At 43.0% G+C, this 23,525-nt stretch overlaps 1 protein-coding gene across 1 annotated transcript; it reads right to left on the reverse strand.

Annotated features, from left to right (window-relative positions):
- Positions 1-1,081: 1,081 nt before the first annotated feature.
- On the reverse strand, positions 1,082-1,405 carry LOC140806779 (uncharacterized). The gene has a single exon (XM_073163317.1). The coding sequence runs from the start codon at positions 1,403-1,405 to the stop codon at positions 1,082-1,084; it is 324 nt and encodes a 107-aa protein (XP_073019418.1).
- Positions 1,406-23,525: the final 22,120 nt, after the last annotated feature.

The following is a 23,525-nucleotide window of genomic DNA, read 5'->3' on the forward strand; positions in this document are numbered from 1 at the left end:
TTTGCAAATATTTTGGGACATGATCATAAGAATGATTGTTTTGTATTTTGTATATCATTTGAATGATCATGTATTTATTTTGTAAACATTTTATGAAATGTATTTTGAAACTCCTTCCATATTTGAAATAAAATTTTAAATTCCTCTGCGTATTTTTATTGTTACGGGATAGAGGTGTCACAGGTCCGTGTCCTAGAGTTTTGGGCGAGAAAAAATTACCTTCTTTAGAGTTTTATTTTGTTAGGAAACTAGATTTTGTTATCTTTTTGATATAAGACATATCTTGGACGAAATTTTGACACACAATACACATTATTTTGAGTTTTTATACAAACTTTTGAGATTCTCTCTCAAGCTTTCAAAGCTTTGCTTTGTTCAACCAAAATCAAACTTATCAAAGTTTTCAACTTTGTGGCGTTTGTCGATCGATCTTGTGCAGATTTTCGTTGGCATCGTTCTTCGAAGGTTCGTTCTAATTTTCGATTGTTATTCCGTGTTTATTTGTTGCTAGACTTTCCATAGTTTAGAGGTGAATATCACAACCATACTTGATTCAAAAGATCGGGAAAACACAACGATTCTTTGTTCGATATTAAATTGAGGGCGCGATTCAATTTTGATCATGTTTGCTTTTATTCGTACAAAGATTCACATCATCTCTTGCACAATAAGTTTGTCCAAACTTTTAGCTTATGGACAATTCTTGCTCAATAAATTTGTTCATTCCCTTAGTTCCTCCTTTAGCTTCCTTTTTGTTCCTTTTAGGACAAGCATGGTTGAGCTTCATTGAGCTAGGATATTGAATTCATGAGCTAGGGATTTCCTCCCCGACAATCAATGAGCTTCTTGATCTGAGGGTTTTAGCTTCTGAGCTGATGGTTTTTTTTCCAAGAATCTTGGAGCTTCCTTGAGCTGAGGGTTTCTTTTCTAAGTGACGTACCCTTAATTCTCAAGGTTTTGCATTGCCTCGGCTTCTTTTTGAGCTACTTTCCGAGCTTTTTGAGGTGCTTTGCTTCAAAAAATCCGGGTTCTCACATCCCACCCTCCTTATTGGAAGTTTCGTCATCGAAACTTGAGTTAGCTAAATATTAAAGAGTTGAGGGTGCCGAGTGCGCATTCGTTCTTCAAATTCCCAAGTTGCTTCTCGTTCCATATGATTTGACCATTTTATCTTGACATAAGGAATTGTTCGGTATCTCAGCACTTTGTATTTGATGTTCATTACTCGAATAGGAACTTCTTCATATTTCATTTCCTCGTTCACATTTCCTTTGATTAGTAACAGTTCAACTTCAAGAATGCTACTTGGATATGAGACATACTTCCTTAGCTGTGACACGTGGAAGACGTTGTCAATCCTTGACATGCTTGGTGGTAAAGCCCGCTGATAATCTAGGTTTCCCATTTTCCTCAGTATTTCGAAAGGTCCGACATATCTTGGAGTTATCTTTCTAGATTTGCTGAATCGAACCACTCCTTTCACAGGGGAAACTTTAACATAAACTTTCACACCATTTTCAAACTCCAAAGGTCTTCACTTTAAATCAGCCCAGCTCTTTTATTGATCATGAGCTGCCTTGCGTTTTTCCTTGATAATAACTACTTTATCAACAATTCAAGTATCATTATAGCTTTCTCTCTGATTTCGATACTTCCATGATAATTATTGCTATCGGCAAATTCAATCAAGGGGATGTTTATTTATTTCCTCCGAGGTCCATGGCACACGCCCTAAAATATCTTCAATAGTTCGATCCACCGTATTTGCCTCGGGTTTAATTCCTTTTGTAAAAACAGTACTTGAGGCTTTGATGTTCGATAAATTTCGCACATTTGAAACCAAAGAAATTGATTCTCTAGACCTTTGGCTTAAATATAATTGTGGCTAATTCAATATCATGTGTTGGATAATTTTGCTCAAATGGTTTTAATTTCATCGATGCATAGGCAATTACTTGCCCTCTTGAATGCGAACACATCACAATCCTCTTTTGATGCATCATTGTAAATGGTGAAATTGCTGGTTTATTCGGGAAGTACTAATAATGGCGTAGAAGCGAGTGTCTTTTTCAAGATCTAAAACTCTTCTCACATTCTTCACTCTAATTGAATTTAGAGTTCTTCTGAGTGAGCTTGGTGAGCTGAAGAAAATCCTTCAACACATTTTCTTAATAGCCAACAAATCCCAAAAACTTCAAATTTCTATTCTAGTATTCGATCAAGGCTAGTCTATGATTTCCTTCAGCTTATTGGTGATCCACTGATATTGTAATAGCCGAGCCTGGTGAACGGTACGGTTTAAGTTTTCGTATGTTATGGATTTATTGCTTAAGTTTTAGTTTAGTTGTGATGTTAAGAGTTGTGATTATGGGCCATAGTATTGCTGGTTATTGTCTTGAGGTGTGGTTGATATTGTTAGTTGATGGTAGTTGCGTCGTTTCAGCGTTTTGGTTCGATTTTAGTTGCCTTAGATTTTTGTCTTGGCCGTGACCAGACCGCACCCGCGCTCAGTGTAAGGACCGCACCTGCGGTCGTAATTCTTGGATTTTGTTGGTTTTTCCGTGGTTACACTTCACCCGCGGTAGAGTTGGCACCGCACCCGCGGTGATTGCAGGGACCGCACCCGCGGTCGTCGATTTCAGAAAATTGGTGGAGTGCCGTGAGCTTACCGCACCCGCGGTACAAGAGTAGCGCACCCGCGGTCGCGCATTTCGGGTTACTGTTCGAGATTTTAAGTGGGTAGTTGGCTTCACTTACTCATTTCTTCCCCTTTCTTTTCGACATTTCTCTCTAGAGGCTAGGGTTTTCTCATTTTCTTTCACTTCCTATCTTCGATTCAAGCTTCTAGTTGGTGATTTGAGTTGAGATCGAAGTTCTTCTTGGTGCTAGGAAGCTAAGGTAAGCTTTTGGTGTTGTTATTTCATGGTTTTGAGGTGAGAGATGATGTGGGTTTGTTGTATTTGTTGGATTTACAGATTAATTGGCATGGGTTCTTGATTATTGAGTTGATGATAGTTCTATTTTAAAATATTGTTGTAGGTGATATACCAAGGAGTTAGATTCAAAGTTTCTAGTGGTTGTGAGTGGAATTTCATCCCTTGTGCTCACATGATATTATATGTGTGACACCTTGACCCGTTACAATTAAAATACAGCGGAATTTAAAATTTTCAATTGAAGGATGGAAGGATTACAATTTCATAACATAAAATCATTTACAAAATATTTGCAACAAAAATAAATACATGATCATTCAAATGACATAAAAAAATACAAAATATCATTCCTATGATCATGTCCAAAATGCCATCCTTCCAACTTCGTATGCATATGACTCCGGGCCACAATCACTGTCCTGGTCCGTCGCTCTTAGCTGCATCACATGAAATAACTGAAAATGAGTATAAAACTCAGCAAGTGAACTCTTACATAGCAATGAACATAGCATACTCTGTAAAACATGGCTTTAAAACATTGAATACCATCAATCTATGAATCATAAATAACATAGCAATAAAAATAACAATGAGATGGTATTTCTCTTTTCTCTGGTATGGATTGATATCAATAGTAACTCTGTCTGTGGTGCTCGTATCCCATCGATATAAATCGAAAACTCTGAGGGATATAAGCCTATGGTCGTTGATCAACTAATTGCATGCAATCTCTGACTATATATCTATCAATCCATAAAACATTTAAACTCTTTCTCTTTGGCATTTAAACAACACTTTGCAATCACTTACTCTTTTGTATTCCCTTTTCAATACAATCGAGACATACAATGCCTGTAGTGACCCGTTCCAGAATCACCTACTAATCAGAACTTAAGCATGCAATTAACTTAATAAAACTGAATCAGATAAACAGCGGAAAAAAACAACATATACAGCCCGATCGAATCAGTAAGTACGAATACTAAAACAACCAAATCAAACTAAATCCCAAGAATAAAATACCAGCAACTACAGGTCAACCCCTGCTAGCTCCCTGTCCTCTCCCTCCTGGACCGTCCAACCTGAGACCTGCCCCATCGAATAGGGTGTCCAAAACAGAGATAAACCGAGGACGTGAGCATAAAACGCTCAGTACCGAAAGAATGAGTATACAAGACTATGACATGCATGTATGCAAAATGTACTGGATACCAGGGTCTGGGTATAACGAAAAACTGCTCAGGCAAATGACGTCAAGGTATGTAGCACTCTGCGCCGTCGCACCAGGAGGTGGCTCCCATACCATAAACCTGTGGATATACCGGTATCCTGACCACCGTCGGCCAACGGGGTCCAACCATCCACAACAACCGAGGGCTGAGCACCCTCTGAACAGGCTATCTCAAAAGATAAACAGGCCCAACATGATTATGCAAATGCCGCATAATAAACCATGCATCATATGTCAGATAATAATGCAACACATAAACATGCAACACATAGTAAAGCATACTCAACCAGGATATCTCGGATAGTACTTCCGTACCTCAAACCAGTAGATCCTAGTAATCAGCCCTAGAATCAAGCCTACAATCCAAGTGATACCATATCACTAAACCACATCTAAAAGCCTTAACTAGACTAATAGATACTTCCAAATCTCAAGGGAACCTAGAACCATACCTGCGTCCGTAGTCAGCCCACTGATGCCGCTAGCTCCCAACTAGAGCACAGCTCCGCTACAAAGCCAGTAGCTCCCTGCTAGTGCCCGAACCTCGGGAAAAGCTAGAAACCCATCAGAAACGACTAAAACGCTCTGGAACTCTCGGAATTGGTAATTGAAAAGTGAAGCCTCGCGCCTCTATTTATAGACGACGATCGGACGATCCGATCCACTTCGGAAGATCCGATCCTGTGCACTTCGGACGATCCGATCCACTTCGGACGTTCCGAACTCTGCATGTCTTCCACGTGTCCAGCCACCTGTCTTCGGACGATCCGAACCTCTTCGGACGATCCGAACCCTGACACGGTCTACTGTTGACAAGACTCGGTCTGACACCGAACCGAACGGTCCATCCGAACCCACTTCGGACGATCCGAACCTCTTCGGACGGTCCGATCCTGGTTCGTTCCTTCCGAACTCGCAGAATATAATTAATCCAATAATTACTCAATTTAGGCATCGGGATACTACATTCTCCCCCTCTAAAAAGGATTTCGTCCGCGAAATCGAGTCTGAAGAATAACAATTCTGAACAATCAATACATTCATCTCAAGAATGAATTACAAATTGAAAGCCCAACTGAAATTACAATCATAACTGAAAATGCTACAACTAGAACAACTCAGGATGCTCTGACCGCATGCGACTCTCTAGTTCCCAAGTAGCTTCTTCAGTACCTCGGCGCTGCCACTGCACTAAGACAAGAGGAATAGTCTTATTCCGCAGTACCTTATCCTTCCGGTCTAAGATCGAAACCGGTCTTTCTACAAAAGACAAATCCGGATTCAACTGAACTTCTGTCGGATGCAAAACATGGGACTCATCCGCTACGTATCGTCTCAACAAGGACACATGAAACACATTGTGAACACTAGACAGATACGGTGGCAAGGCTAATCTGTAGGCCAAATCTCCCACACATTCCAAGATCTCAAAAGGACCAATGAATCTCGGAGATAGCTTACCCTTGAGTCCAAATCTCAGAATCCTCCGAAAAGGTGATACCTTGAGAAACACTTTCTCGCCTGCATCAAAATGAAGAGGCCTGCGCTTGGTGTTCGCATAACTCGCTTGTCGATCCTGAGCAGTCTTAATCCGCTGCTTGATCACAAGAACTTTATCCATGGCCTGCTGAATCAATTCTGGACCCTCGACCTGTCGTTCTCCGACTTCCTCCCAGAACAGAGGAGTACGACAACGTCGACCATACAACGCTTCAAACGGAGACATACCAATACTCCTATGAAAGCTGTTGTTGTATGCAAACTCTATCAGTGGCAAATGATCCTGCCAAGCTGGCCCGAAATCCATCACACAAGACCTCAACATATCCTCAAGCGTACGAATAGTCCTCTCTGACTGTCCGTCAGTCTCTGGGTGATACGCAGTACTCAAACTCAAAGTAGTGCCCAAAGCTTGCTGAAAGCTACCCCAAAATCTAGACGTAAATCGAGGATCTCTGTCACTAACGATACTCACAGGCACACCATGAAACCGTACAATCTCCTGAATGTACAACCGTGCCATCCGATCGAAAGTGAAATCTCTGTTATACGGAAGAAAATGGGCAGACTTGGTAAGCCGATCTACTACAACCCAGATAGCATCTCTATTCCCCACAGACATAGGCAAGTGAGTCACGAAGTCCATCGTGATATGCTCCCACTTCCACTCCGGAATAGGAAGATTCTGCAACAAACCTCCAGGTCGTCGATACTCTGCCTTTACCTGCTGACAGACCAGGCACTTGGAGACATACTGATAAACATTGCGTTCATACCTTTCCACCAAAATCGAGTCCTTAAATCTTTATACATCTTGTTGCTCCCCGGATGAACACTCAACTTGCTACGATGAGCCTGGGACAAAATCTCCTCCCTCAAAGTGTCATCCTCCGGTACAACAACACGACCAGATAAGCACAAAAGACCCTGAGACTGATAGTGGAAACCAGATGTATTATCTCCATCAGCCAACCGAGCTAATTTCTGAACCTTAGAATCAGACATCTGAGCATCTCTAATCCGAGAGTACAACACTGGTTCAGACAAAATAGTAGCCACACGGATACTCTCTGATCCCTTCCGATGCTTATAATTGAATCCCATCGAACAGAAATCCTGAATAATCCCAGATACAGCACAAGTCTGAAGAGCAGACAATCTCACCTTGCGACTAAGAGCATCAGCCGTGAGATTCGCAGATCCTGGATGATACTTGATCTCACAATCATAATCCTTGAGTAGATCCATCCAGCGACGCTGACGCATGTTCAACTCTGCCTGAGTGAACAGATACTTCAAACTCTTATGATCGGTGAAAATTTCAAATCGCTCACCATACAGATAATGGCGCCAGATTTTCAAAGCAAAAACGATCGCTGCTAATTCCAGATCATGAACAGGATAGTTCTCCTCATGAGGCTTCAACTGCCTCGACGCATAAGCAATCACATGCTCATTCTGCATCAAAACACACCCTAGACCCTGCAAAGAGGCGTCGGTGTAAACACTAAAACCACCAGATCCAGCCGGTAAGGCCAAAACAGGCGCAGATGTCAACCGTCTGCGAAGCTCCAAGAAACTCTCTTCGCACTCTGATGTCCACTCAAATGAAACATCTTTCCGAGTGAGCTGAGTAAGTGGCTTAGCAATCTGAGAGAAGTTGACAATGAAGCGGCGATAATACCCAGCCAATCCCAGAAAACTGCGGATCTCGGCTACTGTCGTCGGACGCGACCAGTTCAATACCGCCTCCACCTTGCTCGGGTCAACTGAAACTCCCTCGCTAGAAATAACATGACCAAGGAATACAACCCTGTCAATCCAAAACTCGCATTTACTCAACTTCGCATAAAGCTGATTCTCGCGAAGTGTCTGTAAAATAATTCTCAAGTGTTGTACGTGTTCTCGCTGATCACGCGAATAGATTAAGATATCATCTATGAACACCACAACAAATTTATCCAAGAAGTCTCGAAATACCCGATTCATCAGATCCATAAAAACTGCTGGTGCATTCGTCACCCCAAAAGGCATAACCAGAAACTCATAATGCCCATACCGGGTCCTGAATGCAGTCTTTGATATATCTCCCTGATGAACTCGAAGTTGATGATAACCAGACCTTAAATCGATCTTGGAATACACAGAGGTACCTTGCAGTTGATCAAATAAATCATCAATCCGTGGCAACGTATACTTATTCTTTATCGTAGCACGATTCAACTGCCGATAATCTATGCAGAGCCGCATAGAACCATCCTTCTTTTTGACAAAAAGAACTAGTGCTCCCCACGGGGACACACTGGGTCGAATATACCCCTTGTCAAGAAGATCCTGCAACTGCTGTTTCAATTCTTGCATCTCTGATGGAGCTAAACGATAAGGAGCTCTGGAGATTGGTGCCGTGCCTGGCACTAAATCAATGCTGAAATCCACTTCCCGAACTGGAGGAAAACCAGGAATCTCCTCGGGAAAAACATCCGGAAAATCGCAAACCACTGGAATGTCACTGACCCCGACACTGTCTGCGGACGAATCAATAGCATAGATAAGGTAGCCTTCCCCGCCCGACTCTAAGGCACGACAGGCTTTCAGAGCAGAAACCACAGGCATCGGGGGTCGCGCTCCCTCTCCATAGAAAAACCAACTGTCGCCCTCCACTGGACGAAACTGCACGAACTTCTGGTAACAGTCCACAGTAGCTCTATACACAGTCAGCACATCTATTCCCAGAATGCAATCAAAATCCTCCATCGCAAGAATCATCAAATTAGCAGTTAAGATATTACCCTCAAACTCTAGAGGACAACCCATCACTAGACGTGCGGAACATATGGGAGCAACTCAAAGAACTTCTGCTGATACTCATCAACAGACAAACTTCCCTGCTTCAGATTGATCAACTCAATCGCCTTGGTCTGCAGAAGAGCTGGCGGAAAGTAAAGCAGCATGAAAGCAGCTCGGAAATCGGCCCAAAGAACTCGGCCCTGACGCTGAACTATCGGTGCAGAGGTAGACCTCCACCACTTACGTGCACCGCCCTCCAGCAAGAAATCAAGGGTATCCATCTGCTGCTCCGCCGAGCACTGGAAAGACTTGAAACAGCTCTCCATCCTCTCAAGCCAGTTCTCCGCAACATCCGGAGTCTCGCCGCCCGAAAGAGGTTTCGGCCCCATCTGCAAGAACCTATGCATACTGAAACTCCGAGGCTCATCTCGTCGGTGTGGACGACGTTCCCGATGCTCTCGACGACGCTCCCGATCGTCGCGGTCTCCCCAGCGTCCCACGCTGCCATGACTACTAGCATCGTCGTCAAAACCAGACATCTCAGCAAAAAGTCACCAGAGATTAGACCCAAAAGAACAGTTCTAAATCCCAAAATCTTAATGCAAGCTCTGATACCATAAATGTAGTGACCCGTTCCAGAATCACCTACTAATCAGAACTTAAGCATGCAATTAACTTAATAAAACTGAATCAGATAAACAGCGGAAAAAAACAACATATACAGCCCGATCGAATCAGTAAGTACGAATACTAAAACAACCAAATCAAACTAAATCCCAAGAATAAAATACCAGCAACTACAGGTCAACCCCTGCTAGCTCCCTGTCCTCTCCCTCCTGGACCGTCCAACCTGAGACCTGCCCCATCGAATAGGGTGTCCAAAACAGAGATAAACCGAGGACGTGAGCATAAAACGCTCAGTACCGAAAGAATGAGTATACAAGACTATGACATGCATGTATGCAAAATGTACTGGATACCAGGGTCTGGGTATAACGAAAAACTGCTCAGGCAAATGACGTCAAGGTATGTAGCACTCTGCGCCGTCGCACCAGGAGGTGGCTCCCATACCATAAACCTGTGGATATACCGGTATCCTGACCACCGTCGGCCAACGGGGTCCAACCATCCACAACAACCGAGGGCTGAGCACCCTCTGAACAGGCTATCTCAAAAGATAAACAGGCCCAACATGATTATGCAAATGCCGCATAATAAACCATGCATCATATGTCAGATAATAATGCAACACATAAACATGCAACACATAGTAAAGCATACTCAACCAGGATATCTCGGATAGTACTTCCGTACCTCAAACCAGTAGATCCTAGTAATCAGCCCTAGAATCAAGCCTACAATCCAAGTGATACCATATCACTAAACCACATCTAAAAGCCTTAACTAGACTAATAGATACTTCCAAATCTCAAGGGAACCTAGAACCATACCTGCGTCCGTAGTCAGCCCACTGATGCCGCTAGCTCCCAACTAGAGCACAGCTCCGCTACAAAGCCAGTAGCTCCCTGCTAGTGCCCGAACCTCGGGAAAAGCTAGAAACCCATCAGAAACGACTAAAACGCTCTGGAACTCTCGGAATTGGTAATTGAAAAGTGAAGCCTCGCGCCTCTATTTATAGACGACGATCGGACGATCCGATCCACTTCGGAAGATCCGATCCTGTGCACTTCGGACGATCCGATCCACTTCGGACGTTCCGAACTCTGCATGTCTTCCACGTGTCCAGCCACCTGTCTTCGGACGATCCGAACCTCTTCGGACGATCCGAACCCTGACACGGTCTACTGTTGACAAGACTCGGTCTGACACCGAACCGAACGGTCCATCCGAACCCACTTCGGACGATCCGAACCTCTTCGGACGGTCCGATCCTGGTTCGTTCCTTCCGAACTCGCAGAATATAATTAATCCAATAATTACTCAATTTAGGCATCGGGATACTACAATGCCTCCAATAGATATACAAGTGAATCAATACATAATTATGAAACCAATGAAGGGAATAACACATTAAAACCTTTGAAATACAATACATATACATCATGTGAGCACAAGGGATGAAATTCCACTTACAAAACACAAGAACACCTCCACTAATCACTTGGTTAAAATCCTACAACAATAATCCATAAATAGAACCATCATCAACTCAATAACCAAGAACCTAAGCCAAATAATCCATTAAACCAACTCAAACAACAATCCCATATCATCTCTTCTTCAAAACCAAGAAATAAAACAACCAAAAGCTTAGCTTAGCTTCTTAGAGCAACAAGGAACCTCGATCTCAACTCGGAAATCCAACTAGAAGCTTGAATCAAAGATGGGAAGTGAAAGAAATAAGAGAAAACCCTTGTCTTCCAAGAAAAATCGAGATGGAGAAGAATGGAAAGGGAAAAAGTGAAGTCAACTTATCCAAAAAGCACATTAAATCTCGATCATACCTCTACTGTTCATCACCGCGGGTGCGCTACTCTTGTACCGCGGGTGCGGTAAGCTCACGGCACTCCACCAAAAATTCTGAAATCGATGACCGCGGGTGCGGTCCTGCAATTACCGCGGGTGCGGTACTAACATCACCGCGGGTGTGGTGTCACTACGGGAAAAACACCAAAATCCAACAATTACGACCGCGGGTCCGGTCCTTACACTGAGCGCGGGTGCGGTCTGGTCACGGCCAAGACAAAATCTAAGGCAACTAAAATCGAACCAAAACACTGAAACAACGCAACAACCAACAACTAACAACATCAAAACCACCAAGCAACTATAACCAATCATACTATGGCCCATAATCACAACTCTTAACATCACAACTAAACTCAAACTTAATCAATAAATCTATAACATACGAAAACTTAAACCGTACCGTACACCGGGCTCGGCTATTACAATCTCTCCTCCTTAGAGGAATTTCGTCCTCGAAATTGACGTCACTGCAAGAACAACTCAGGATACTTCTCTATCATCTCATCCTCTGGTTCCCACGTAGCCTCTTCTATCAAATGATTCCTCCGAAGGACTTTGACGATGCCGATCTCTTTGCTCCTCAAAACTTTAACTTTGCGGTCCAGAATCTGAACCGGAATCTCTTGGTACGTCAAATTCGGCGTCAAGTCCAATGGCTCGTGGCGAAGAACATGGGAAGGATTTGCAATATACTTCCTGAGCATCGATACGTGAAAAACATTATGGACTCTGTCAAGATCTGGCGGTAGTGCTAACCTGTAGGCTCGATCACCAACTCTGTTCAATATCTCGAATGGACCAATAAACCTCGGACTCAACTTGCCCTTCTTGCCAAACCGCATCACACCTTTGAGAGGTGCTATCTTCAGGAACACGTGATCGCCAACCTCAAACTGCAAAGGTCTACGACGAACATGTGCATAACTCTTCTGTCTCGACTGCGCAGTCTTCATCCTCTCTCGAATAACAGAAACAACATCGGCTGTATGTGTAATGCCCAGAACACTGAGTGATCATTCTGACGTGATAGATATGCTATGAGCAATGTGCATAGAGATAAGAAATAAGAGATGAAGAAGTTTGGCTTGAAATGTAGAATTATGCCATTGTAATTCGAAGTCACAGCGCACCCGCGGTGCTTGTAGATAACGCACCCGCGGTGCATGGGCAGAAAAGTGGTGAAATTGTGCGAACAGACACCGCACCCGCGGTAGACCTAGACCGCCCCCGCGGTGCTGAGACCGCACCCGCGGTCATCACTTGGAAAAAAATAAAAGTTCTGCCGTGGGCACAGCGCACCCGCGCTCCTAAGGGCACCGCACCCGCGGTCATGCGTGGCTTATAAATAATGAGCCATGTGTTCAAACCATGCAACATATATATAATGTTGGCCTCGATTTTTCCTCCATTTCAGCAGAAGCATTCGAAAGGTTGAGGGAGAAGCTTCATTTCTTCTTACTTTCAATTGCGATTTTGCAAGATTTAGCAACCCAAATTCAAATCTGACTTCGGTTTGGAGCTCCTCTCGTTACTAGCTACAAAGTGATGTAAGTTTTATGAATTTCAATAAGTTTCGAAATTCAGATGTTGGGGAAATTAGAATATGATAGTTATATTGTGTTCTTGACGTATTGAGCATGATATAATTGTAAATGGATCCAAGAAATGATATCATATGCATTTCCTATGAATTTCAGTATGATTTATGAATTATTGGGGCAAAATTATTGTGTTTTGGATGAATATTGTATTGGATTATAATTGAGAATGAGATAGTGTTGATATCAGGTTAAGAATTGGGTTGACCGGTATAGAGAATTACGTTGTTATGCCGTCAAATTGTATCAAGATCAAGTAGTGACTTGGTTATGTGTTGATTTAGACTAGAAATTGATAGATTGTATATCAACATTTCCATTTCAGATTCGTATTGTCAACCGTGACAGCATCAGTGCGACGAAAGGTATAGTACATGTTTTGTTTGGGGAATCACGACTCAAATGAGATCACATTTGAGTTTCCCAACCAAAATCACATACTTGTTTTATTGTTTATACCTTGATATGATTATGATTGTTATAGATTTGTATAGAACTTGTATGCAGATCTTGCTATACTTTGTTTACAGATCATGTAGCATTGTATTATGCTTGTTTACAGATGTTGTATTCATGCATTAAGATAGGGCAGTCTGGAGATCAGGCAGACTACTAGATGTTCGGCGATATCACAGCTTAGGGGAAGATCACCGCCCCTATTGTAGACGCGGATACAGATCAGGCCGAAATCTAGGAATAAGACGTACAGCACCACGATTGGTAGGGTAGGTGACAGACAGTGACGTCTTATTCACAACGGGATCCCTAGAGTTTTAGTCGAGTCGCATCTAGACATGATTAGACTCGCATTGCATGATTATATATGAATGACATTCATATTAGCATGTTTCATGTTTTAGATTGTTTTATTGCATGTATACATGTTTATACTGGGATTTGTTCTCACCGGTTTTCCGGCTGTTGTTATGTCTGTATGTGTGCATAACAACAGGTGGGGCAGGATCTGGGTCGAGACAGAGATGATCGTGATAGCGTGGTGATCTCGGGCGCAGCAGAGGACTAGTGGTTCTTTTGTTAGACTTGTACTACCGTTTGTTTCTAGATGGTATTGAACACTAGTTTGTAAGAACAAGACTTGTATTTTATGTTTATATTGTAAGAATTATGTTTGTTTAGTTACATTTGATTAAATGTAAAAGCAAAAAATTTTGACCCACGTTTTTAATAACAATCCATTTAATCCCAAGAAAAAGAATTAGAGCCCGGGTCCCCACAACAGGTGGTATCAGAGCCGAGTGTTCCTTTAGACTGAGATAGGATAGAATGAGGGGGGTAGATCGAGTCTTCTTCCTTGCTTATGATGTGCTAGCATGATTATTGCTTTCCTATTACATGTTGTTTGTGTTTGATTTCTTTCAGCATGTGATAAACTGAATCAGAACTGATTCTAGATCAGAGGTAACTGACTAGAGGATGGCTGAGACAGTTGTATATATTGTATACTAATCCTTTGGATTATTAGATATGCCACCTAGAAGAGCAGCCGTACCTCTACGACCAGCAGCGCCAGAACAGGGGAGCACATCCGGAGATCCTATGGATGTTACAGCGACCCCTATGGAGACGTTGCTGAAACGATTCCAATCTTTTCGACCTCCCACATTAAAAGGTACCGAGAATGCCATCGAGTGCGAAAGCTGGCTTGAGGATATCGAAATGCTATTCGACTCTTTGGAGTACAGTGATGAGAAGAGGATCAAGCTAATTGGCCATCAATTGCAAGATATAGCCAAGAATTGGTGGTTGAACATTAAAAGAGCACTAGAACAGCGTGGCACTGAGATTACATGGAAAATATTCAAGACAGAATTTTATCAGCGATTCTTTCCTGTATCCTATCGTAAAGATAAAGGCGCTGAATTTGCAAACCTGAGGCAAGGGCCATTGAACATTGAGGAGTATGTTGCTAAATTTTCCTCTCTGCTTCGTTTTGCACCCCATGTTTCAGGAAATGATGAGGCCATGGCCGATCAGTTTATAAATGGCCTGAATCCAGATATCTTTACGTTGGTCAATACTGGGAGACCCGATAATTTCTCGGATGCATTGAATCGAGCCAAAGGTGCAGAAGCAGGATTGTTGAGGCAGCGGAGTGCTCCTTATGTTGCACCGAGTTCGAGACCGCCACTACCTCCATCCCAAGTTCCTCCTCCTCGAGTCGAAAGCGGTGGTAGTAGTAGTGGACGCAAAGAACAGCTGAAGGCGAAGGGGAAACAGTTTAAGCGACCTGGGAGCAGCTCGTCGAGCTCCAGCGGATCAAGACAGACTGGGTTTGATCAGAGTACCAGGTATGCAGGTGTTTATTGCAGTTCCTGTGGAGGAAAGCATGCGACTGAACAGTGCCAGGGAGTTACAGGCCGATGCAACATTTGTAGGCAACCGGGGCATTTTGCCAAAGTCTGTCCCCAGAGGAGTGTACAGCCAGCCCAGAGTGGAAGAGCATCCGGGCCAGTACCTCAGTTTGAGCGGCAGGCATCATCGGTTCACTCTTTTCAGCCTCCACCAGCACCGACTCAACCCAGAGGTCGTGGTAGTCAGACAGTGACTCAACCCCCGAGGCAACAGGCTCAAGTGTTTGCATTGACAGAAGAGCAAGCACAAGAGGCACCAGATGATGTTATAGCAGGTAACTGCTCTCTTTATGGTTATCCTGCTTATATCTTGATAGATACAGGTGCATCGCATACATTCATATCAGAACGATTTGCATTGTTGCATTCTTTGCCTGTTGAATCTTTGTTAGATGTTGTATCTATTAATTCTCCGGTGGGAAGTGGACTGATATCTGTAACTACGGTTAGACATTGCATTCTACAGTTTGAGGGGCATGAGATTGACCTAGATTGTATAGTGTTGGGTCTAGCTGATTTTGATTGTATAGTCGGTATTGACATGCTAACAAAGTATAGAGCTACCGTGGATTGTTTCCATAAGATTGTCAGATTCAGACCCGAGATGACAGACGAGTGGAAATTCTACGGGAAGGGTTCCAGATCTCGGATTCCCTTGATTTCGGCTCTTACTATGAACAGATTGTTGCAAAAAGGAGCGGATGGTTTCTTTATTTATGCTGTAGATATGCAGAAGTCGAGCCCGGCGTTGGCAGATATACCAGTAGTGCGGGAATTTCCAGATATTTTTCCAGATGAGATCCCAGGATTACCTCCGGTTCGTGAGGTAGACTTCAGTATTGATCTTACACCAGGTACCGTTCCTATTTCGAGAGCTCCATATAGGATGGCACCCATCGAACTCAAAGAATTGAAAGCACAATTAGAAGATCTTCTGGCCAAGGGATATATCAGACCTAGTGTATCTCCTTGGGGCGCTCCGGTGCTGTTTGTGCGGAAGAAAGACGGTTCGATGCGATTATGTATAGACTACCGGCAGCTGAATAAGGCAACGATCAAGAACAAATATCCTTTACCTAGGATTGATGATCTATTTGATCAGTTGCAGGGATCCTCTGTCTATTCGAAGATTGATTTGCGTTCTGGGTATCATCAGCTCAGAGTTCGAAATATAGACATACCAAAGACAGCATTTCGAACCAGGTATGGACATTACGAATTTATTGTCATGCCTTTTGGTTTAACCAATGCTCCTGCGGTATTTATGAGCTTGATGAACCAAGTGTTTCAGAAATATTTAGATGAGTTTGTGATCGTCTTCATCGATGATATTTTGGTGTATTCGAAGAACAGAAATGAGCATGCAGAGCATCTCAGAATTGTTTTGCAGACGTTGAGAAACGAGCGACTGTATGCTAAATTGTCAAAGTGTGAGTTTTGGTTGAATCGAGTTGTATTCTTGGGGCATATCATTTCTGGAGATGGTATTTCTGTAGATCCGAGTAAAGTTGAAGCTGTGATCAGTTGGTCAAGACCGACTTCTGTACCAGAAATACGCAGTTTCATGGGCCTAGCCGGATACTATAGAAGATTTATCAAGGATTTCTCCAGCATTGCCAAGCCAATAACTCAATTGACGCAAAAGCATGCACCATTTGTTTGGTCAGAGGAGTGCGAGTCTAGCTTCCTAGAGTTGAAGAAAAGGCTGACCAGTGCTCCAGTACTGACGATACCTTCAGGTACGGGTGATTTCGTTGTATATTGTGATGCTTCTCATAGAGGGTTGGGATGTGTTCTTATGCAGCGAGGCCATGTGATCGCATATGCCTCGAGACAATTGAAGCCACATGAAGTTCGATACCCCATTCATGATCTGGAATTGGCGGCTATCGTATTTGCATTAAAGATTTGGCGTCATTATCTCTATGGCGAGAAATTTGAGATCTTCTCCGATCACAAAAGCCTGAAGTACCTATTTTCTCAATCAGAACTGAACATGAGGCAGCGTAGATGGCTTGATCTTTTGAAAGACTTTGACTGTGAAATCAAATATTATCCAGGAAAATCAAATGCAGCAGCAGATGCCTTGAGTCGTAAGGTATGTTCTTTGTCCTTATCGACGATAGGTGTTAGCAAGTTAATTGAAAGTTGCTGTTGTTCTGGATTAGCATTTGATACCGATAGTAAGCCACTACGACTTTATACGATCCAAGTTGAGCCCAATTTGATTATGAGAATCAAGGAAGCACAAAGAACCGATCAGAATGTGCAGGAATCGATTCAGATGGTCAGAGCAGGGCATCTGTCAGAATATCAGGTACGTGATCATGTGTTATACGTGAATAACCGTCTAGTTGTGCCAGAGGTTGCAGATTTGAGACAGCAGATTCTGACAGAGGCACATTGTAGTCGGTTCAGCATCCATCCTGGTGGCAGGAAGATGTACAATGACTTAAAGACACAATTCTGGTGGAAACAGATGAAGTCAGACATCGCAGAATATGTGTCTAAGTGTTTGAACTGCCAACAGGTAAAAGCGGAAAGAAAGAAGCCAGGAGGTTTACTTCAGAGTTTATCTATTCCAGAATGGAAATGGGACCATATTTCCATGGATTTTGTGACAAAGTTACCTCGATCATCCCGAGGCTGCGACAGCGATTTGGGTCATCATTGATCGACTGACCAAATCTGCATGTTTCATCCCATACAGAATGACGTATAGACAGGATCAGATGGCGGAGATTTATATTCGAGAGGTAGTCAGATTGCATGGAGTGCCGAAGTCTATCGTATCAGATCGTGATCCACGATTCACTTCACACTTTTGGCACAGTTTACAGCAGGCCTTAGGTACGACATTACACCTGAGTACTGCTTACCATCCTCAAACAGACGGACAGTCAGAACGGACTATCCAGACATTAGAGGATATGTTGAGAGCCGTTGTGCTAGATTTTGGCATTAGTTGGCAAGATTCTCTACCTCTTTGTGAATTCTCTTACAACAATAGCTACCAAACGAGCATTGAAATGGCACCGTTTGAAGCTTTGTATGGCAAGAAGTGCAGATCTCCGCTATATTGGGATGATATTTCAGAAGTGCCAGAACTTGGGCCAGATTTGATTCGTGACATGACGGAGAAGGTGAAACTCATTCAGAAGAGGATGAAGACGGCACAAGATCGACAAGCAAAGTATGCCAATATCAGACGTAGACCGTTAGTATTTGAGGCAGGAGATAGAGTATTCTTAAAGATTTCTCCATTCAGAGGCGTTGTTCGATTTGGCAAACGCGGGAAACTATCTCCTCGATACATTGGTCCTTACGAGATTCTTGAGAAGATTGGCGATCGAGCTTATCGACTTGCACTTCCTCCTTCTCTATCCGGGATACATGACGTGTTCCATGTATCAATGTTGCGAAGATATATGCCAGACGTTTCTCATGTTATTCAACCTGACGAAGCTGAACTTGATCAGACTTTGAGCTACGTGGAACAACCGATACAGATCCTTGATCGGAAAGAAAAGAAACTCAGAATGAAGACTATTCCACTTGTGAAAGTTCAGTGGAGTCGTCATGGCAGTGAAGAAGCAACGTGGGAGACGGAAGCAAATATGCGACAGAAACACCCCGAGCTATTTACATGATGTAAGTATTTATTCAGTTTTAGATTGTAATACTGTCTTAAATACTCTGATTGAATTATTCAGTTCGAGGACGAACTAATGTCTTAGAGGGGGAGAAATGTAATGCCCAGAACACTGAGTGATCATTCTGACGTGATAGATTATGCTATGAGCAATGTGCATAGAGATAAGAAATAAGAGATGAAGAAGTTTGGCTTGAAATGTAGAATTATGCCATTGTAATTCGAAGTCACAGCGCACCCGCGGTGCTTGTAGATACCGCACCCGCGGTGCATGGGCAGAAAAGTGGTGAAATTGTGCGAACAGACACCGCACCCGCGGTAGACCTAGACCGCCCCCGCGGTGCTGAGACCGCACCCGCGGTATGTACATGACCGCACCCGCGGTCATCACTTGGAAAAAAATAAAAGTTCTGCCGTGGGCACAGCGCACCCGCGCTCCTAAGGGCACCGCACCCGCGGTCATGCGTGGCTTATAAATAATGAGCCATGTGTTCAAACCATGCAACATATATATAATGTTGGCCTCAATTTTTCCTCCATTTCAGCAGAAGCATTCGAAAGGTTGAGGGAGAAGCTTCATTTCTTCTTACTTTCAATTGCGATTTTGCAAGATTTAGCAACCCAAATTCAAATCTGACTTCGGTTTTGAGCTCCTCTCGTTACTAGCTACAAAGTGATGTAAGTTTTATGAATTTCAATAGGTTTCGAAATTCAGATGTTGGGGAAATTAGAATATGATAGTTATATTGTGTTCTTGACGTATTGAGCATGATATAATTGTAAATGGATCCAAGAAATGATATCATATGCATTTCCTATGAATTTCAGTATGATTTATGAATTATTGGGGCAAAATTATTGTGTTTTGGATGAATATTGTATTGGATTATAATTGAGAATGAGATAGTGTTGATATCAGGTTAAGAATTGGGTTGACCGGTATAGAGAATTACGTTGTTATGCCGTCAAATTGTATCAAGATCAAGTAGTGACTTGGTTATGTGTTGATTTAGACTAGAAATTGATAGATTGTATATCAACATTTCCATTTCAGATTCGTATTGTCAACCGTGACAGCATCAGTGCGACGAAAGGTATAGTACATGTTTTGTTTGGGGAATCACGACTCAAATGAGATCACATTTGAGTTTCCCAACCAAAATCACATACTTGTTTTATTGTTTATACCTTGATATGATTATGATTGTTATAGATTTGTATAGAACTTGTATGCAGATCTTGCTATACTTTGTTTACAGATCATGTAGCATTGTATTATGCTTGTTTACAGATGTTGTATTCATGCATTAAGATAGGGCAGTCTGGAGATCAGGCAGACTACTAGATGTTCGGCGATATCACAGCTTAGGGGAAGATCACCGCCCCTATTGTAGACGCGGATACAGATCAGGCCGAAATCTAGGAATAAGACGTACAGCACCACGATTGGTAGGGTAGGTGACAGACAGTGACGTCTTATTCACAACGGGATCCCTAGAGTTTTAGTCGAGTCGCATCTAGACATGATTAGACTCGCATTGCATGATTATATATGAATGACATTCATATTAGCATGTTTCATGTTTTAGATTGTTTTATTGCATGTATACATGTTTATACTGGGATTTGTTCTCACCGGTTTTCCGGCTGTTGTTATGTCTGTATGTGTGCATAACAACAGGTGGGGCAGGATCTGGGTCGAGACAGAGATGATCGTGATAGCGTGGTGATCTCGGGCGCAGCAGAGGACTAGTGGTTCTTTTGTTAGACTTGTACTACCGTTTGTTTCTAGATGGTATTGAACACTAGTTTGTAAGAACAAGACTTGTATTTTATGTTTATATTGTAAGAATTATGTTTGTTTAGTTACATTTGATTAAATGTAAAAGCAAAAAAATTTTGACCCACGTTTTTAATAACAATCCATTTAATCCCAAGAAAAAGAATTAGAGCCCGGGTCCCCACAGTCTGTTGGACCAACTCTGGTCCCAACATCTTCCTCTCACCAACCTCATCCCAATACAAGGGAGATCTGCACTTCCTGCCATAAAGTGCTTCGTACGGTGCCATCCCAATCGTCGCTTGGTAGCTATTGTTGTACGTGAACTCAACAAGAGGCAATTTAGAATCCCAGCTACCAGAATAATCAATAGTACAAGCTCTGAGCATATCCTCAAGAATCTGAATGACTCTCTCTGACTGACCGTCGCTCTGAGGGTGATAAGCTGTACTGAACGCTAACCGTGAACCCAAAGCTCTGTGCAAACTCTTCCAATACTCTGAAGTAAATCTAGGGTCACGATCAGACACGATCGACACAGGGACACCGTGAAGTATAACAATCTCTGCTATGTAATCCTCGGCGTACTGATTCATGGAATACGTCGTCTTGACTGGAAGAAAGTGCGCTGACTTGGTCAATCGATCGACAATAACCCAAATGGAATCAAAACCCTTCTGCGTCTTGGGAAGACCAGTCACGAAATCCATCGTAATATGCTCCCACTTCCACTGAGGAATCGGCAAAGATAGCAATGTCCCAGCAGGTCTCTGGTGCTCAATCTTCACCTGCTGACAAGTTAGGCACTGAGAAATAAATACGGCAATGTCTTTCTTCATACCTGGCCACCAATAAAGTCGACGAAGATCCTGATACATCTTGGTGCTGCCTGGATGTATCGAATATGGCGCGGTATGAGCCTCTGACAAGACGTCTCGCCGAATATCATCACCAACGGGAACACAAATACGGCCTCTAAAAGTCACCAAACCATCACCATTCAACGCAAACTCTGAGTTACCCATCTCCTCAACTCTAGCTCTCAACTCTAACAACTGCAAATCAGTAGCTTGCTCTCTACGGATCATGTCCGTCAATGTAGCCCGAATTACCAACGCTGATAGACGAGCAATGGTCCCCGGAACTACCAAATCAATCTCCTCTCTCTGCAAGTCCATCAACAAAGGTCTCTGAATCAAAGAACTCAAAGAAGGAATCGACTTACGGCTCAAAGCATCAGCCACAACGTTCGCTTTCCATGGGTGGTAACTGATAGTCACATCATAGTCTTTAACAAGCTCTAACCACCTCCTCTGCCTGCATATTGAGCTCTTTCTGGGAAAACAGATACTTCAAACTCTTGTGGTCTGTGAAGATCTCACACTTTTCGCCATACAAATAATGTCTCCAAATCTTCAAGGCGAAAACCACAGCTGCTAGCTCCAAATCGTCCGTCGGATATTTCTTCTCATAATCCTTCAACTGGCGAGAAGCATAGGCTATAACCTTACCTCGCTGCATTAGCACTGCACCAAGGACTTTCTTCGACGCATCGGTATACACAACAAAGTCCTCTGAACCACAAGGCAATGAAAGAACAGGAGCTGTCGTCAACTTATCCTTCAACTCTTGAAATGCACTCTGGCAATCAATGGACCACTCGAACTTCACAGTCTTCCTCGTCAAATTGGTTAATGGCAGGGCAATCTTGGAAAAATCTGAAATGAAACGACGATAATAACCCGCCAAACCAAGGAAACTGCGTACCTCAGAAACAGTAGTAGGAATAGGCCACTTCTGAACTGCCTCAATCTTCACTGGATCAACAGCTATGCCATCTTTCGAAACAACATGGCCTAGAAAAGAAATCTGCTCCAACCAGAACTCACACTTCTTCAACTTGGCAAACAACCTCTTCTCCCTCAACAATCGGAGAACAACTCTGAGATGCTCTGCATGAAGCTCTCTGGTCTTGGAATAGATCAAGATGTCGTCGATGAAGACAATGACGAAGCTATCCAAGAACGGCTTGAACACACGGTTCATCAGATCCATAAAGACTGAAGAAGCATTGGTCAGACCAAAAGACATCACAAGAAACTCATAATGACCATACCTGGTCCGGAACGCTGTCTTAGGGATATCAGACTCCCTAACCTTCAACTGATAGTAGCCAGACCGAAGATCAATCTTCGAAAATACAGTAGCACCATGAAGCTGATCAAACAAATCATCTATCCGTGGCAACGGATACTTATTCTTGACAGTCACTTTGTTGAGCTCCCTATAGTCGATACACAACCGCAAAGACCCATATTTCTTCTTGACAAACAGAACCGGAGCTCCCCAAGGCGAAGAACTCGGACGAATAAAACCCTTGTCCAAGAGATCCTGCAACTGCGTCTTCAACTCCTTCATCTCGGTAGGGGCCATTCGGTACGGATCCTTAGAAATAGGAACCGTACCTGGAGCTAGATCAATAACAAACTCAACATCTCTATCCGGCGGCAAACCCGGCACATCATCCTCAAACACATCGGAAAACTCCCTCACAACATCGATATCATCAATATTCAACTTATTCATTCTATCCACATCCACAATCGAAGCCAGAAATACATCACAACCTCTACACATCAACTTCTCAGCCTCAAGACAAGAAATAAAAGGAAGGACCAGCGAAGTACCTGCACTGGCGAGAACTTCTCCCTTAATGCTATCATCTGCAAAGGTCACCGTCTTAGCAACGCAATCAATAACAGCACGATAGGTCGACAGCCAATCCATGCCAAGAATAACATCAAAGGCAACCATCATGATAACAATCAAATCAGCAAAAACAACTCGCTCCTCAATAAGAACAGGGAATGCATAAACAATAGAAGTCGGGCACAACACGTCCCCCGAAGGCAAAACAACATTGAATTGGAGGGGAAGAACAGAAAGAACTATACCCAACGATCTCAAAAACAATTCAGACATAAAAGAATGAGTAGCATCTGTATCAATCAAAGTCGTAGCTACTCTGCCTGAAATCAAAATAGCGCTAGAGATCACAGAAGAATCATGATTTATACCTTCCTTGGTCATCGAAAAGATGCGACCCTGCACCTTATCCTTGCTCGCTCCCCTTGGACAATCTTTAGCAATGTGGCCTACAGTGCCACAACGATAACAAC

This window comes from Primulina eburnea, chromosome 1, assembly GCF_022965805.1.
Source record: "Primulina eburnea isolate SZY01 chromosome 1, ASM2296580v1, whole genome shotgun sequence".
Lineage (NCBI taxonomy): Eukaryota > Viridiplantae > Streptophyta > Magnoliopsida > Lamiales > Gesneriaceae > Primulina > Primulina eburnea.

What these genes read in the sequence shown, in the direction of transcription:
- LOC140806779 (XM_073163317.1), bottom strand. Translation starts at nt 1,405, where the DNA reads ATGGGAAACCTAGATTATCAGCGGGCTTTACCACCAAGCATGTCAAGG.